General features: G+C 41.4%; 1 protein-coding gene across 1 annotated transcript in view; it reads right to left on the bottom strand.

The window, feature by feature from the left end:
- ZBBX (zinc finger B-box domain containing) overlaps positions 1-17477 on the bottom strand; it is a gene marked incomplete at its 3' end in the record, with an annotated part of 44407 nt that extends 26930 nt beyond the window's left edge. The window contains exons 1-7 of the mRNA XM_083364933.1: positions 17451-17477; positions 15900-16021; positions 15355-15468; positions 6551-6638; positions 4752-4800; positions 2706-2821; positions 1140-1235 (exon numbers count right to left, since the gene is read on the bottom strand). Coding sequence (XP_083221059.1) covers positions 1140-1235; positions 2706-2821; positions 4752-4800; positions 6551-6638; positions 15355-15468; positions 15900-15967 — 531 coding nt within the window. The 5' untranslated portion in view covers positions 15968-16021; positions 17451-17477. The remainder of the gene's footprint in view (positions 1-1139; positions 1236-2705; positions 2822-4751; positions 4801-6550; positions 6639-15354; positions 15469-15899; positions 16022-17450) is intronic.
- Between the last annotated feature and the right edge of the window lie 1318 nt (positions 17478-18795).

Below are 18795 nucleotides of genomic sequence, written 5' to 3'. Positions count from 1 at the left end.
CTGCTCCACCAAGTGATAAAGTTGATGCCTTTATCACTAAAGTGATCATCTGTCTCTGACATCTTCCTATATCGCTGCTGCCCAATATATCTTTGCTTTAGCTGGACAGTTAGGAAATCTTTGCCCCCTAGGTGACCCTGCTGGGAAACTATATTCCTGGCATTTTCTTCCAATGTTCTTCACTCCCCCGCCCAAGAACAGCCCTGCCCACTCCAGTCATGATGAGTTAGCACAGCAGGACTTGAGAGGCACTTTAACGTGGCTAGTTTTGATTAATACACAAAATGTGTCTCCACTCACTTTACATTACCTATATTGCATCAGTCATACAAAAAGGCTACTCGGAGGTGATAATATTTGGAACCATATGCAAATGGCTAACATGTAACAAGCAGATAACCATTCCACTAAGATGAATGGTGGAGACAATTAAGTGAGAAGGACTCAAATGACTTGACTTTCTTCCCGTAGCTCTGTGTTCCAAATGTTACTACACATTGTGGGGGAAACGCATTTCCCATGTCATCATGACAACAGAAAATAGAGGCATAAGAGATGGTGGAGGGAAAACTCTGTACAGTTCAAAAACAGATCAAGGATATTTTCTCTGAAAGGCAAGTCCAGCTGGAACAAACTGAATAGCAAGAGATGTTCAGTTACACAAAATGAATGGTTTCGTTAGAAAAGATGGGTGTGATCTCTACCTCTTTTATATATAAAGTGATATATTCCTAATGAGAGTATATTTTAATTGCTTTCAGTCTGGAAAGCTGCTTGCTGGGCCAAAGTGCTCATGTGACCAGATTACTGCATAAATGCACTTATCCTGCAAAAATGTCATACCCATTACAAGCTATCAGTAGATAATGATAATTATTTGCATTAGCTGAACAGAGTTATGGACTTTAAACATAATTCTCTACACAGAGTTTCAAGTATGTATTCTGGGTTTCGTATTCATTTAGGGCTGTTTCTATATAATAACATTGGCAAGAGTAAATAGAGAGTAAGACTGTCAAGCTGCCAAAAGGATTTCTACATATCACAGATAAAAGTGCTCCTAAATTTGCCTTGGTGGTTGTTTGTGCATGTATTTAGTGGTAATATGCCTTCTAAGAAGAGTTTGCAAAGAAATATACCTGCAAAGAAGTTGTTCTGTGGAGTTTCAGTGCTCCCTTCTGGTGTATTCTGGCAAAGCAACTAGGACAATAATTTTCGCCACATTCTAAACACACCTTGTGGGGGAAAAAAAGGAAATTAAGATATAAATATCTTCCATACCTTTGTGATCCTAAAATACTTTGCAGTTTACCTGATTGTACTTATAGCTCCCTACACTAAATAAGAAAATAGATCCAAAGAAATATAAGTAAAAGCCTGGTACTAGGGTATTTATGAAGCCACTGAGCTAGTTGAAGTAGGGAGGAGTTACATTGTGAGGCACTAATCTTTCTCTTTTTGTACAAGAGAACTATATCCTTTTGCAATCACCTGAATAATAAATAAACAAAATTTGCACCAAGACAATGAAGCCCTCCAGTAGCTTATGAAATTCATGTACTATACAGATGCTAACAGAGTAATTTTTATTTAAGTAATTCACAGAATATTTTTTATTTAAGTAACTCAAGGCAATAAAAATACATAATACTCCTTCCTCCTCCTATTTTCCTCACAACAACAACCCTTTGAGGTGAGTTTGGGCTGAGCAGCTGAATGGCCCAAAGATATCCAGCCCTGCTTTCATGCCTAAGGTGGACTTGATTTAATGTAATATAATTGCCAGAGAAGAGAATTATAAAGACATTATTCTATCTAAGATTCTAAAAAACTTACTGCATTCTAGTTTATTATGTATGAACTTCTCAAAATGAAGTAATTATTCCATGTCACTATTTGAAATTATAACCTTTTTTGGTTTGAAAAAAATAATACAATTTTTCTGAAGAAAAATTCTCACAAATACAGCATGAATCAGGTTTGATTTTTTTAAAATACATTTCATAGGCCATTTTCACAAACAAGAGGATGCAATGCACAATAATTTCAGCAGTAGTTTCATTCATAATATTTTGTCCTAAAGTACTAGGTCCAGTAGTGGAATTCAGCCAGTTCTCACCACTTTACCAGAACCGGTAGCTAATTTTTTGTTGCACAGGCCCAGAATGGACTTCCAGAAGCGGCATCCACACAGAGAACCAGTTGTTCACATATTTGAATCCCACCACTGACCAGGTCCTTATAGTTATCAACTAGGTTAATCAATTTTAGGCATTCTAAAGCCATGCAAACTGGCCGTGCTGGGACTTTTGACATTTAGCTAAAGAATAGGCCAATAATTTAAGAAAATTTATTATACTAGATCTGAGCACTTGTTTTTTTTAAAAAGAAGTCAAACAATTTTAAGGTCAGCAAAGCTTACAGTATATTAATTATGATGTCATTATATAAATTATATTAATATTTATAATATATGATATATCAATTTATATTAATATAAATTAATTATATTAATTTCAAAAGCATTTTAGCAAAGAGAATTTTTAGCTTCTAAATTTATTTTTTTTTAACATAAGCCATTATGAGACAAAAATAAGAGCAGTAAGAGCAGGATTTTATCAAATACAAAATAAACTTGATACATCTTATTTTTTTAATACATTTTTCTGTCCAAAGTCAGCCAAATAGTGATCCCACCTACTTACTAGCAATGCAGTCTTCATCTCACATTGACCACAGGCCTTGCCCTTCACTTTAGGTCTTTCAGTGGCTGCTTCATTTGCTGTTTTAAGTACAAAAGGGTGCTTGGCTGGATCCGGAGCTGCAAAATGTAGATTTGTTTTTAGAGCAAGAAAGAAACATAGATAAATGCACTGCACTAATAAGTAATTTGGCAGTAAACAGGACTAACGTATTCCCCCTGGTGGTGCTGTAGCTGTTTTCAGTATCATGAATTTGTCCTTCGTGCATTTGTTCTTTGATATAAGCTACTCAAAATTATTTAGAATTAAGTAGCCTACATGTCACAGCAATAAATAAACTATTAAATCAAAGTAATTGAAATTCTAAAAGTAATCTTGGCAACCTTATAGTATAATAAATATTTTCAGATTGTTTCTCAAGGCATACGTTACTTGTTTGATCAATGGATCTCAAGTTCTCCTTTATGCAGATCTTTACAACATTAGTTACAGGTGGCCCTTGACTTATAATCAGTTGTTTAATGAATGTTCACAGTTGCAATGGTCTTGGAGGACCGTAAACTACTGCCAGCTATTGTAAAATGTTACACCAGCACAATGCATATGCTTGCATTTCAGGTGCATGACAATCTGTTTGCATTTACGACCAGTTGCCAAGTGCCTTGCAATCATGTGATTGTCATTTGCAATCTTCCCCCCCAGAAAAGGGGGAAGCTGGAAGGGAAGGATGCAAACAGAGGGATGCTGGATTTGAGGTCCTTTCCCCCATCATGCTGAAGGACTTTCCCTCCTCTTGAAGGAAGGGGAAATCCTCCCACATACTCAAGGAACAGACCTGATGTGAAAAGCCTAGTGGATTCCACCATTTTGAGGTTTTCAGAATGCTGCCATTTGCTAAAGTTTAACCAGATGTCATTGTTTGTGCCCTTCCCACAGGGGAAAATACTACGGAACACCATCATCCTGAGCCTTTCCTTCAGAACAGAAAATACTAGCAAATGCCAGCATTCTAAGCATTCCAGAATGATGGTGTTGCGAGCATTTTTGCCAGATTGAGGTCTGTTCCTCCAGTATACCAAGAGATTTCTGCTCCGAAGGGGAATTGATGGAACAGACCTTAAATCTGGCAAAACTTCTAGCAAGTCAATTATTCTTACAATCATTTCCCTTGGCTTTCCAGCTCTCTGCTTAACAACTTGCAAGGTTGCTAAAAGACTTCAATGGGGAGAGTGGGAATTGCACTTGTTGAGTAAAGCATGGCATCTTGCTTAATGATTGCTTTGCTCAATGACCAATTCCAGGCTCAGTTGTGGTCCTAAGAGGAGGACCATCTGCAATGTTATGCACACCCAAAATTTATTATGTAATTAAATTGATAGAATCTTGTTAAGTTACCAATTTTCACAAGATGTTTATGTTATCATCTGAAATCTCATTAGATCTTGAAAAAGGCACCAAACATTTTTTTTAAAAAAATAAAGCTGTTATTATGACTGATCATGTAGTCAGCCAAAGGGTTAGACTGTATTTGGTATTTTTCTCCACCTATCACATATTTTCCAAGGAACCGGGATTGGCAGATGTTGTTTGATGGTGTTAAGTGTATTGTCAAAAGGATATAAGCTATTCCAAGAAAAGCTGTCTTTGCCAATTGACTGTTGGAGATTTTATTAATGCCAAAGGTGTTCAAGTGTGCTCAAATTGTTTTGGGATTGCACCCAAGGTGCCTATTACTATTGGTATTATCTTTGCTTTCTTTTGCCACAGTCATTGCACTTCCATTTGCAGGAGTACAATCTGCACTGTTCTCATGGATTATCAGTTATTCATGGAATACAGACTGGAAAGAATTTTGGTAGACTGGTTAATTGGGTGATTTATTTTTCTCATTTTGAAAAAACAATCTGGTAAGGCAATGTCACCAGTTAATTCTTTTAACCTACTTAAATCTTCTGTAAGATTTCCTCAATGAAGAAATAGCCATACTTGTAACCACATTTGGATTATTGCATTATTTTTCAAATCTCAACATTGCTAATACCTTGTTACCTGGAATATGTTCTTTAAGTAGCCTCAGTTTTACTCTGCCTGAAGGAACCTGATAAGGAAGGAAGGAAGGAAGGAAGGAAGGAAGGAAGGAAGGAAGGAAGGAAGGAAGGAAGGAAGGAAGGAAGGAAAAAGTAAATTAAACTGTGATTTCTCCAATTGTTCTATAACTTCCCTTTGTTTCCCAACACTAGCCTTCATGGGGCTGTGCCATACTTCTATTTTGAAGGCAAGTGTTTTAGATCATGTGGGAATGCAAAGACCTAGTCTTTTTTTAGCAACTTCTTAAATCAACTGCACTTTCTCCCAGGATTTTGTGGCTGCCATGCTAAGGTACAATGTGCTACCCAGAAAAATCAGTTTAAGGCGTTGCAGACAACAGTATTAAATTAACACAGTTAATTAATTAAACTTTTTATTTCATATTTATCTTATTTTTCTTCTTTTTAAAATGAAAATCATAAGGGTTCCTCATTAAAAAAAACCCGGTATTTGATACTCTGTGGTCTTTAAAACTGCTGTGCTAAAACATGAGAATCACCACAGATGAGAAAAAGCTGCAAATCATCAAGAATAATAAGAAGCAATGTGAAGGAAGCTTTTTCAAGATAAAGGGTTCTTTTAGGAAATGATCAATGACAATGAAACGATCAAATTCACACACAGAAATGAAAGATTCTCCGGGATTGTGAAACACATCTCTACTAACACTTAAAATAACATTTCAAAAATCTGTAAACATGTCAGGGGTCTGGAGGCATGAGTTGCTAAAGGGAAAATTAAAATTCTTTTGTCTGTCACTTTGCCTAGTTAAAATCATATATCTATGCCAGAATTTGTCTTTTCACAAACCTGGAGAATTGTGGCAAATACACTTTTACTGAGTAAATGTCCAGAGGTGGGCAACAAAAATGATGAAAGCTCTTTGGGACAAAACATATCAAGAGAAATAGGAAGAAAAGAATCTGTACAGCCTGGGGGACAGAAGGGGAAGAAGGAACATGATTAAAACCTTTAAATACATTTAAGGCTATGAATAAGGTTCTAGAAGGCAGTGTTTTCACTATTAAGCAAAAATCAAGGACACAAGGATATAACTTCCAACTGACAGGAGGGAAGTTCATATAAAGTATTCCTTCACAGAAAGAGGATAGGAACCTTGGAACCAATTTCCAGCAGAGGTAGTGGGTCAATTATCAGTAACTGAGTTTAAACATGCTTGAGATAAACACATGTCTATCATCTAACAAAAAAATAAAGAAAGAAATCCTCAAAGGGCGAACTCAATGGATCACTTTTTCTTTTTCTGCCATCACTTTTCTGTTTCTATGTTTCTGAAGAAAATAAACACGTTAATGGAATCAATGGGCAGAATTAATGGGTGGAATTTCTAAAAAAATCTCAAATGGGAATCTGCTATGATTTAGATTTTGTGACAATTTCCCTCTAGATAGCTGAAAGACAGTTGGTATGCCACATTCATCCAAAACAAGCCTTTCTATACGGGCAAAAGATCTGCCATTCAGGTCCAGTACTAGCAAAAAAAATTGTTGCCCTGTACACCGCCCTGAGTCCTTCGGGAGAAGGGCGGTATATAAATCAAATAAATAAATAAATAAATAAATAAATAAATAAATAAATAAATAAATAAATAAATAAATAAATAAATAAATAAATAAAATGTCAGAAAAAAAGTTTCAATTAATCACTTTCAAGAATCTGACCACAGTGCTGTCCTACAAAAAACCTTCTTTACTGCAGACGTTTGAATAAAACTTATTTAAACATCCTAGCTGTCTTACCTTTACAGCATTTTCTTTGTTTTGTAAGATTGAAGGTTGTGTGTATAGATTAGCTTGACCTGATTTCCATCGATACCCATTTGCTCCCCTAAAGAAAGATCCAAAAATTGTTTTTTGAGCATTCTGATTCCCTCACTTAGAAGGTGCTTCAGAGCATACAAGATCATGAATATAACATCTGTTTGCAACGCTTTAAGTACAATGCCTTTCCCCAGAATTGTCAGGGCATCTCTGCAAACCCAGAAATATAACAGACTAACACAGTATGAAGGGGCAGTATGATGAACTAATCCAATCACCTGCTGAAGCAGGAGACTGCACGCTATTTCAAATAATCTCTTTTTAAAAGCCTCCAATGATGGAGCATCTAAAACTTCTAAGGCAAGCCATTCCACTGATTAATTGTTCTATCTGTCAAGAAATTTCTCCTTATTTCTAGGTTGCTTCTCTCTTTGATTAGTTTCCATCCATTGCTTCTTGTTCTATTTTCAGGTGCTTTGGGGAAAATAGAGCCACAAAGATGATAAAGGGTCTGGAGGTTAACGTATGATGAATGGTTGAGGAAGCTAGGTTGTTAATTTAATTTAATTTAATTTAATTTAATTTTAATTTAATTTATTGAGATTTTTATACCGCCCTTCTCCCAAAGGGACTCAGGGCGGTTCACAGGGCATAAATATAAACACCAATACAAACATTAAAAAATAATTAAATTAATGCCCAAGTTAAAACCAGAATACTAAAACAAACCAATAAAAAACCCAAGTACCCCCATCAGGCCAGACCCGCTAGTTCAAATAAATGGGTCTTCAACCCGCGACGGAAGGATCGGAGGTCTGATGCCATCCGGAGCTCGACCGGCAGTTGATTCCATAACGCCGGAGCACCCACAGAGAAGGCCCTCCCCCTGGGGGCCACCAGTCGACATTCCTTGACAGGAGGCACCCTGAGGAGGCCCTCTCTGTGGGCGCGCACAGGGCGGAGGGGAGTCGACGCCGGCAGCAGGTGGTCCTCGAGGTATCGCGGACCCATGCCATGTAGGGACTTAAAGATCATAACCAAAACCTTGAACCTTACCCGGAAGACAACTGGTAACCAATGCAGCTCACGGAGCAAAGGTGTAACATGGGAGTACCGGGAAACTCCCAAGACAACTCTCGCGGCCGCATTCTGTACCAGTTGGAGCCTCCGAGTAGTCTTCAAGGGAAGTCCCATGTAGAGAGCGTTACAGTAGTCTAGGCGAGAGGTCACGAGCGCATGAGTGACCGTACACAAGGCCTCCCGATCCAGATAGGGCCGCAACTGGCGCACCAGGCGAACCTGGGCAAAAGCCCCCCTAGTCACGGCCACTATGTGATCCTCCAAAGTGAGTCGTGAATCTAGGAGGACTCCCAAGTTGCGAGCCCTATCCACAGGGGGTAAAAACTCACCCCCCATAGAAAGAGGTGGAACATCCCAGGTGTCTCGGGAAGCCGGAATGTACAGCCACTCAGTCTTGTCAGGGTTGAGTTGAAGTCTGTTCCTCCCCATCCAGACCCGAACCGCCTCCAGGCAACGGGACATCACAGCGAGGGCATCACTGGGGTGGTTTGGGGTCGAAATAAAAAGTTGGGTATCATCAGCATATTGATGATACCCAACTCCAAAACCACGAATGATCTCACCCAGTGGCTTCATATAGATGTTGAACAGGAGAGGCGAGAGGACCGACCCCTGAGGAACTCCACAAGCGAGAGTCCTAGGGGTCGACCTCTGCCCCCCTGCCAACACCGACTGCGAGCGTCCCAGGAGATAGGAGGAGAACCACTGAAAAACCGTGCCTCCCACTCCCAATCCCCTGAGACGCTGCAGCAGGATACCATGGTCGATGGTATCAAAAGCCGCCGAGAGGTCTAATAGGACTAGGACAGAGGAATACCCCCTATCCCGAGCCCTCCAGAGATCATTCACCAGAGCGACCAATGCCGTCTCCGTGCTGTGCCCGGGCCTGAAACCCGATTGGTAAGGGTCCAGATAATCCGCTTCATCCAGGACCAGAGGGAGCTGATGCGCCACCACACTCTCAACAACCTTCGCAAGAAAGCGAAGGTTGGAGACTGGACGGAAGTTGTTCAATACAGCTGGGTCCAAGGCAGGCTTCTTGAGGAGAGGTCTCACCACCGCCTCCTTCAAGACGGTGGGGAAATAACCCTCACTCAAAGAAGCAGATATAACCGCCTGGAGCCAGCCTCGTGTCCTCTCCCTAGCTGCGTAAACCAGCCAAGAAGGGCACGGGTCCAATAAGCATGTGGTGGAACTCAGCTTCCCCATAATCCTGTCCACTTCATCAGGGGTCACAGAATCGAACTCATCCCAGATAACATTGACAAGACCGCCCGTGTCCTGATCGTCAGACTCTGCCCAGCTGGAGTCCAAACCGGTCCGAATCCGAGCGATTTTATCCAACAGATGTTGACCAAACTCCTCGGCACGACCCTGCAAGGGATCCTCCCTCACCTCCTGATTAAGAAGGGAGCGAGTCACCCTAAACAAGGCGGCCGGGCGATTGTCTGCGGACGCGATGAGGGTAGAGAAGTAATTACACCTCGCCTCCCTCATCGCAGCGAGATAAGACCTAATATAGGTTCTTAACCGCAATCGGTCGGGTTCAGATCGGCTGGACCTCCAGCAGCTCTCTAGGCCCCGTTTCCGCCGCTTCATCTCCCGGAGCTCCGCGGAGAACCATGGAGCTCGCTGGGATCTGCGCCGGGTCAGGGGCCGCAAGGGTACAACCCGGTCGAGTGCCTCAGTGGCTGCCCTTTCCCAGGCTTCCACTAAGGCATCCGCCGAGCTGTGAGCAATGGAGGCAGGTGGAGACCCCAGCGCCGCTTGGAATCTCTCAGGATCCATTAGGCGTCTGGGGCGGTACCATCTAGTTGGCTCCGTACCTCCACGGCGAGGGGTGGCAAAATGGAAGACCAGCCGCAGGAGGTGATGATCGGTCCATGACAGGGGCATAGTAAGTGGAAAGCCCCCACCAAGATCATCCAACCACCGTCCAGATAAGAAAATCAGGTCAAGGGTGTGGCCTCCCTCATGAGTTGGCTCAGAAATTACCTGCGTCAGGTCCATGGCCGTCATGGAAGCCATGAACTCCCGAGCAAGCTCAGATGAACCTCCCAGGGATGGTAGGTTGACGTCTCCCAAAACTATAAGTTTGGGGAACTCAACCACCAATCCTGAGAGGACATCGAGCAGCTCGGGCAGGGCTGCCGCTACGCGACTAGGCGAAATGTACACGAGCAGCAAGCCCAACTGCGCCCCAGAGCCAAATCTCATAAAGAGAGACTCACACCCGACTATCTGAGGAACGGTGGTCTCCCGCGGACATAAGGTCTCCCTAACGATCACCGCCACTCCCCCACCCCTACCCTGAGCTCGAGGCTGGTGTAGCACCCGGAAGCCTGGTGGGCAAAGATCAACCAAAGGGACCCCACCCTCTGGCCCCAACCAAGTCTCCGTGATGCAAGCCAGGTCCGCATGCTCACCCTCAACTAAATCCCTAATAAGGGGAGCTTTGTTGACCACGGACCTGGCATTCAGGTACACCAGCCGGAGCTCAGGAGGCTGCACATCCTCGCTCCCGGAACCTCGGGAAAGAAGCAGAGGGTCGGAGCGCCCCACCGCTTGCAAATAGCGGAGACGGCGCTCCCGGTAACGATATGGCCCCCTGTCTATCCGCCTGCTGCCATTCCCCGTCGTGGGAATTGGTAATCCCACGACCCGCTCATAAGCCCCGGAGACAACGACCCCTCGTTCTCCCCCCGCGCGGTCAGACCCAAGTCTGGCCTGAACTATGGTTGATTGGCCGCCCCCCAAAACCAAACAACCCCTATCACCCACCCCCCTCCCCAACCCCGTAAAAAATTTTGATAAAAACAAAATCAGGGGCCTCTTGTTACATTTATGTTGACGGCCCCTACCCCTACCCAGCCATCTCTCAGAGACCCAGAACTCGGGCCCTTCATCGAGGTTAGAATTTAAAGAGGCGGGTCGCACCCAGGCGAGGGGGGCACCCCTGAGGGCGAGCAAGTCCGTGCTAGTATATTGTCGCATGTTAGTCCAGCAAGTCCAGAATAGGTAGTCCTGGAGATGATCAAGTCCATAGGAGGGTCGAAGGCCGGAAAAGAAAATATCTGGATCCACACCCAGCTGCACTGCCACTTAGCTGGGTGCCCCAGTAAACAGGTCACCCCCGCCCTCTCACGGCAAGTTGCAACTCTGTACCTGGGGATGGTCAAAGATATACTCTGGGTAGGCATGCCCCATAGAGCTCCCACCTCTATGGGGCTGCAGATGTAAAAGTCAGCCACTCTCCCACCATGGCTGATACCCAGGACCGACCAAATCCAAAGGGGAGAGGGGGAGGCAGACAAAATTATATATTCAGGCAGAAGAGTAGAATATATTGTTGTTAGTTGCGAAGTCGTGTCCGACCCATCGCGACCCTATGGACAACGTTCCTCCAGGCCTTCCTGTCCTCTACCATCTTCTGGAGTCCATTTAAGCTCACGCCTAGCTTATTGAAGAGAAGGATTAGGGAGGACATGATAACTGTCTTCCAGTACTTGAGGGGCTGTCATAGAGAAGAGGGAACTTATTCTCCAAAGCACCAGGGTCAGGACAAGCAATAATGGATGGAAGCTTGAAGGGAGATCCAACTTAGAAGTAAGGATAAACTTTCTGACAGTGAAATAATTGATCAATGGAATAGTTTGCTCCTGGAGCTGTGGGTGCTCCATCACTGGAGGTTTTCAAAAATAGACTGGACAACCATTTGACCGGATAGTATAAATTCTCTTCCCTTGAGCAGAAGGTTGGACTAGAAGACCTTTGGGGTACCTTCCAGCCCTATGATTTTGTATTCTATGTCCTAGAACAAAATACCTCTAACTGTCTATTTTGTTACTTATCATCTTCTCACTGTTTGGGAATCAGAAGGAATAGGGCCTGCCCTTTGCTCCTGTTGTGTTTAGTACATGCAAAAATAATTGCCAATAGGCCACTTAGTTCTTGCTTGTTTTGTAACCCAGGATTAAAAAAAACAGCAACAGCACTTTGATCCCAATTTAAAGGCTTAGATTAAGCTTCTTTTCTGGAACAAATATTTGATATTTCTTACTTGCAGTTTGTTTAAAAAAACACAGATTAAATGTTACCAAGCAAAGGTTAGATAGACCAAACCCACAACATCATCTTGACTTTCAGACAAGTACAGGCAAAGTGCACCATAAGAAATAATAATTGCTTCCAGTTCTAGTGCAACTTCACTCTTTTGCAAGCAAACAGCAAAACAAACAAACAAACCGAAGAGCCATCATTTACTGTAAAAGAAAGGGAGGGAGAAACTTGTTCGAAACTAGAATGTGGTATTAAAGGCTGTGAGAAAAAACAAAAATACATGACTATGGTCCAAGATCATTAGTAACACTTAAAACTTAAACAGAACTATATATCTTGTTAAGTACACTGGAACACTAATGACCACATATCCTTAAAAAGCTGATCCTGGGAAAGAAAGTTAACATTATTACTCTCATCGCTGAAAAAGGGAAACAAATACAAAGAGGCTAATAAAGTAGTTCTCAAATTTATACAGGAAAAAGTTACAGATATAAGGGTTGTGCTTTGTCTACAGAATATTTCAATGTTTGAAATGGATTCTCTCAAATAAAGAATGATTATTTATTTATTTATTTATTTATTTATTTATTTATTTATTTATTTATTTAATTTAGATTTATATACCGCCCTTTCCCGAAGGACTCAGGGCGGTTTACAGGGCATTTAAAAAACAGTCAATACAAACATTAAAACAAATTAAAAGAGATTAAATAGAACCCTGAGAAAATTAAAACCCAGTTAAAATTAAAATTAAAAATATTCTCAGCCTGGGCCAGAGAGCTCGAAGAGCCAGGTCTTCAGGTCCCGGTGGAAAGAACGGAGGGTGGGAGCAGTCCTAAGCTCCTCAGGCAGCTGGTTCCACAGGGCAGGCGCACCCACTGAGAAGGCCCTACCCCTGGGTGTTACCCAACGGCAGTCTTTAACCGGTGGCACCCTGAGGAGACCCTCCCTGTGGGAGCGCACTGGACGAAGGGAACTTGATTACAATTGGGTTTTTTTATAATGCAGCTATGAGCACTTAAAGCTCATAAGGACTGGATTTCTATTACAATATAAGAACTTTATAAATAATGAAGCACTCTCGAAGAATGAAAAGTGAATTTGAGGAGCTGACAGCACTTCTGGTAAAAAAAAAGCCCAATGGAAGAAAAACAAAACAAACAAAGAAGTCTCCAATACTACAGAAAGTTTTGGCCTAGACTGCCAGTGTCAAACTGCCAGCCTGCATGCCAAATGCATCATAGCGAAACCGCACCCACCCCATTGTCGGCAATGGCAAAAAAGTTGCAATACGTCACATGTCACGTGACATTGCGAGTTTGACACCCCTGGCCTAGAGTGTATGTCTAAATGTAAATGAAGACATTTCTTAAACGTTGGTCCAGTTCTTATGATTTAACCTTTTTAGATATTTTGGTCTAGTGCAAAGCTACAGTATATACTAAGCCAGAAATGTATTGAACCTTCTCCTGCAGTTGCTGGCATAATACTCCAGATACAGTAGATTGGGTTGAATTGGGCTGGTATGGTATAGTAGGATAAGGAAGGGTAGGGACAGGTGGCTCATACATTGCTGCTTTCCGCTAATTTAAATAGGAGTAGGGATGGTCTTCCCAGTTGCAATGTATGGGTGTGAAAGTTGGACCATAAGAAAGGCTGAGAGCCAAAGAAAGAATTGAGGCCTTTGAACTATGGTGGAAGACTCCTGCGAGTCCCTTGGACTGCAAGGCAATCAAATCGATCAGTCCTAGAGGAGATCAACCCTGACTGCTCTTTAGAAGGCCAGATCCTGAAGCTAAAACTCAAATACTTTGGCCACCTAATGAGAAGGCTCACTGGAGAAGAGCCTAATGGTGGGAAAGATCGAGGGCAATAGAAGAAGGGGATGACAGAGAACGAGGTGGCCAGATGGAGTCACTGAAGTAGTAGGCGTGAGCCTAAATGGACTCCAGAAGATGGTAGAGGACAGGAAGGCCTGGAGGAACGTTGTCCATGGGGTCGTGATGGGTCGGACACGACTTCACAACTAACAACAACAAGGGATGGAAAAACAATAAAAAATATCTGTTGGAGTACAGAAAAGGTTTTTTTTTGACACAGAATGAAAATATACAATTATTTTCCAACTGTGGTTAGACAGAGCTATTGCTATGAACTCATTTATAGAAAGTGAAGATTACTCTGAAAGAGGTTGTTCATAAATATAACGCTAGAAACTTTTATTATTCTGACTGGAGGAAAATGTCACTTTCTCACAACTAGTCATTTTAAACAGTTTCATTATTCTTTGTACTATTTTATGGTTAATTAAAAAGCTGGCAGGTACTTCAGATATCATTAAATTCAGTTTTTTGTCTAATGCAAAATTTGCTACAAGATAGCAAAAATTCATTTTAACAGACTAATGTAAGAAATTGTCTGTTATTTGCAAATATTCAATAAATTCACAGCAAATAAAATCGTTACAAATTCACAAGAAATCGTTACAAAATTGCAGTGATTCACATTATTTGTATTAATTGACATCACTGATGACATTTCATTAAGCAAGACATTATGCAAATGAAAATCACATAATTCTGCAACAATTTCTGTCATTATTTGTAAGCCATCAACATGAAAGTGGCACAAATTGTGTCATTCCTGTCACTTGATGTGAAACAGCATAATTTGTCTCATTTCTGTAATATTACTACAAATTATATAAATTACTGAAGAAATGTAGTCCTTTGCATTTAAAGTCCATTATATCAAGTCCAGTAACATGAGATTTTCTTATTCTGCCATTCTTAAAATATTCAAACCCTTCCTGCTTTTAAGGCAAATATGCTTTTATGAATTTTCTATCCATTTATAGACATTCCTGTCCATGCATATCATTTATTAATTCCCTGTATCTTTACACCCACTTCAGAGAATTTGTGACTAATGAAAGGTTGATATTCCCTTTCTGTAGATGGCATTTTATCATACATTACTTCTGTCCCTCCGGCTAACAGATAGGAACTCTTATCGCTGATGATAGAAGCCATGATATGATTCCCTTCAAGTCTCTAGTCCCAAAGCCAGAACAGAATGTCAGAAATCACAGTCCTACGATTGTGCAGTTCACTGAAACATCATAATCACAGGCCAACTGCCAGATACCCAGATTACAATCACATGATCACAGGGAAAGGTAGAACTCCGAGTACAGTCATAAATCCTCATATGTACCGCCACACCTTTCATGTATTTTAAAAAAATAAATTATGCAAGTTTCAGTATGATAGTGATGGTATTTTTCTATCCATATTTACTGCATATTGCTCTTAGCTATTATGGCTGCAGACAAGGAGGGGACAATAAACGTACATTACTTCAAGTATGTTAAGTATATATGTATACTGAGAAAGTATGCTAGAGAATATGGGAAAGGATGATTGAATATTGAGAAAGCATGCTTGAGATATGATGATGAGATATACTCGGTGCCTGTATAAGTTGTGTGTGTGTGTTTTATATATGTATGTAACACGTAACTATATACAAAAATAATACAAAGTTCAACAGAACTCTGAATGAATATTACTTTTCCATGGTTGGGTAAAAGTTTCCTCTTTTACTCTCCAAATAATAATAACCACTGAAGTTCTACCTACCCTCTTTCTTGTTTCTCTCGGCTCATGTTTGATTGTAGTTGCTTCAGTTTCTTCTCCATTTCCTTATTTTCAAGTTCCAGTTGAACCTTTTCCAATTGCAGCTCCTGTACACTTCTAGAGAGATTAAATTCAGCTCTAAAACTGGCATCAAATTGCACTTTCTTTCTCTATTTAAATTATATGCAGTGCAGCAGAAAATGGCAGATTGGTGTTTTGAAGGGGTTTTTTGAAACCAGACTATACATTTGCGGCTTGGCTTTTTAATTAAAAAAAGAATGTTCTTTTTGTGCCATTGCAGATAAAGGAATTATTTAAGAACAGGCCACCAATTTGGAACAAAAAACAGAAAAAGGACACCAGAAAGCACGCCAATTCTAAACACATTTACATGGTGGCAGCTCTCATTTGTTTCAATAAAATTAACTTCAAATAAGTGATTTTAGGATTGTAGCTTTAATGGTTAGAAATAGTCTGTATTTAATGATGCGTATAAAAAGGCAAAAGATTATCCAAGCACTTCAAATCAATTAGGGAAAGAAACTTACTTTTCCTTCAGTTTTACAGAAACTCCAGTTTTTGAACCAGGGAGTATCACAAAATCATTGATGTTCATGATTGCAAATTCAGAAAAGCTTAAAGACGTATTCAAATCATAGAGTTTTGAAATCTGTTTACAAGAGAAAAAAAAGTTTAACAATTCCATTTATATGTATAAATGGGAGAAAATAAGTACTGAAGAAGGAAAGCTAAAGGTACTGTTAAGTTTCACCAATTAATTAGACAGTGGATCTAACAATACTGAATAATCTCCTTTACACAAGTTATGTGTAAAAGGCTTGGAAATAAAGGCTTGAGCTTAGCTTACCTAAGCTAAATCAGTGAGGCTTAATTAGATCTTGGCTAAGTTCTTTTAATTTCAAGTAGCTTACTTTAAGCATAGCAAAGTCTAGATGCAAGCAATGTGTTAGAAAAGAGCAGACTGCTGATGTTTAGAAAACAATTTAATCAACTATTTATGTTCAGATGGAATGGATCATGATGGTCACTGTAATTGTATTAGCAACTTGGAAGTTAAAAGTATTCAATGGAAATACTATGCTTATGGGCTAGAATCAATATTAGTTCTTATGTTTAACAGCAATCTTGACTTAGATTACACCTGGAATTCAAGTTTGAGATGACTCTGTTAGCATTTGTATTGGACTTTTGGGAAACTTAGGCTAAGGTTATAGTTTTGTGATGGTTATGGTAAAACTTTCCTCTATGGGTTGGATTCAGGAAGAATATAAAATATTTGGTGGTAGTAATCATGGATGCAGATTAAGGTTGAAACTCTGCAGTGCAGTGAGTGAATATCAAATTGGCCAGCCGTGGGATGGATATTTTAACCCGCACCATGCCTAAAATCTGACCTTGATTCTAATCCACACACTAAATATTACCATCAATATTTGAAGTTTCCTGTAAAACTTACTCTGATAACAAGCATTGTGGTAAGTTTTCATTAAAGCTCTTTGATAAATGCAATGCCAACCCAGTCCTGAATCAGTCTAAAACCTACAACTCCCTGCTCTTTAATTCAACCCAAGCAAACTTTTACCACTAAAACTAGCAGCTGGGGACTTTCTGACAGGCATGCATTCAACAGGGAAACCTGTTTTTTTTTTTTAAATTAAAATAAATAAGAGATACAAAGAAGTGAGATGGCAATTTTCAACCCCCTGGATATGTGCTTCGTTAGCAGCCCCTGCATACAAAAGGACCGAGGATATTGGGACACAGATCCCTTCCCCGCAAAACAAAAAAGTATTATGCCCCTTGGAAGTGTACTGGAAATAATCCAGGACCTGCTCCTAGTCCTCAAGGACCTAGGCATCAAACCTCACGCTGGAGTTTTATTATTATCTGTTTTATTACAGATCCAGGGGCCAGTCTGTGTAGATGGGCGACTGTCGGTAAATAGGGGGGGGTCTTACTCCTCTACCTAAGAGCCCTTTAAATTAACACCTTCCTCGCCAATCCCCGAGCAGCTACTGCTACTCATCCTCTCCCCCCACCCCCACCCCGGGCTTAATTATTCCGAGGACTGCGAGAACCTGGCGGCCAGAGAAGGGCGCAGCCCACTCCAGGCTTCCCGGGCCGGCTTCCTTCTGCCTTCCGAAGCCGCTCCGGCCGAAACAAGCTAGCCGTTCCCACGGCAACCGGTCGCTTGGGCCTCTTCCATCTTCAAAAGCGAGGAGGTGGGCGGCGCCAGGAGCGTTCCATTTCGGAAGATTCCATTCTACGAGACCGAAGGGTGGGGGTGGCGGCATGCAGGCTGGGTCTGACCGCGGGGTTTTTTGTTTTGTTTGTTTGTTTGTTTGTTTTAAATTCTCAGGGCTTGCTTATTTAAAATGGAGCAACTGCTCCTTTTTCGAGCCCAGCAGACACGGAACTGTTTCAAGACCTGGTCGCAACAATATGTACCATGTCCACATGATCACTAGATGGCAGCTCAGAATACAGAATTTCATAAAGTTGGGAACTGGCAGGCTGGGAAATTCTGGGAGTTGAAGTCCACCAGTCTTAAAGTTGCCAAGGTTGGATACCTTTACTTTAAACTAGTGCAGGGGTAGGCAACCTATGACTCATGGACTTCAACTCCGAGGAATTTTGGGAGTTGAAGTCCATGAGTCATAAAAGAGCCGAGGTTGCCTACCCCTGGACTAGTGTATTAGAATGCTTGAGATTGCGGGCCAGCTGAGCTGGAAGGAATCAGACTGAAGAAATTGGGGAAATGTATAGATGTTTCTAAGAGGGATGTGGTGGCTCAGTGGGTTAGGACACTGAGCTTGTCGATCAGAAGGTCGGCAGTTTGGCGGGTCGAATCCCGAGTGCCGTGTAACAGAGTGAGCGCCTGTTACTCGTCCCAGCTTCTGCCCACCTAGCAGTTCGAAAGCACGTAAAAAATGCAAGTAGAAAAATAGGGACCACTACGGTGGGAAGGTAACAGCGTTCCGTGCGCCTTTGGCGTCTAGTCATGCCGGCCACATGACCACGGAGACGTCCTCGGACAAACGCTGGCTCTTCGGCTATGAAACGGAGATGAGCACCGGCCCCTAGAGTCGGAAACGACTAGCACGCATGTGCGGGGGAACCTTTACCTTTACCTTTATAGATGTTTCTGCATCTGATTAAATAGCAATGTTTTTCAGAAGCTCCATTAAAGTGAAGCAAATTACAGCTCATTTTTTCCCCTAATAGCAACTTAACAAAGAAAGCAATAAAGAGGGATGAAGGATAAAGGCTTCTTTTATATAGCAAATCAAGAATAATAATTAAAGAGTTCAAAACACAGGATGCTGGCAGAGTCTTATGTTTCTACTCAGCCTTCAGTTGGGAGACTTTGGCTTCATTGCCCTACAGCACAAAATAAAGGAATAGAGTCATGTGTATTTCTTT

This window comes from Vipera ursinii, assembly GCF_947247035.1.
Source record: "Vipera ursinii genome assembly, chromosome: 5".
Taxonomy (NCBI): domain Eukaryota; kingdom Metazoa; phylum Chordata; class Lepidosauria; order Squamata; family Viperidae; genus Vipera; species Vipera ursinii.
The sequence above is the reverse complement of the archived record's forward strand: the minus strand, read 5'-3'. Positions and strand labels throughout refer to the sequence as shown.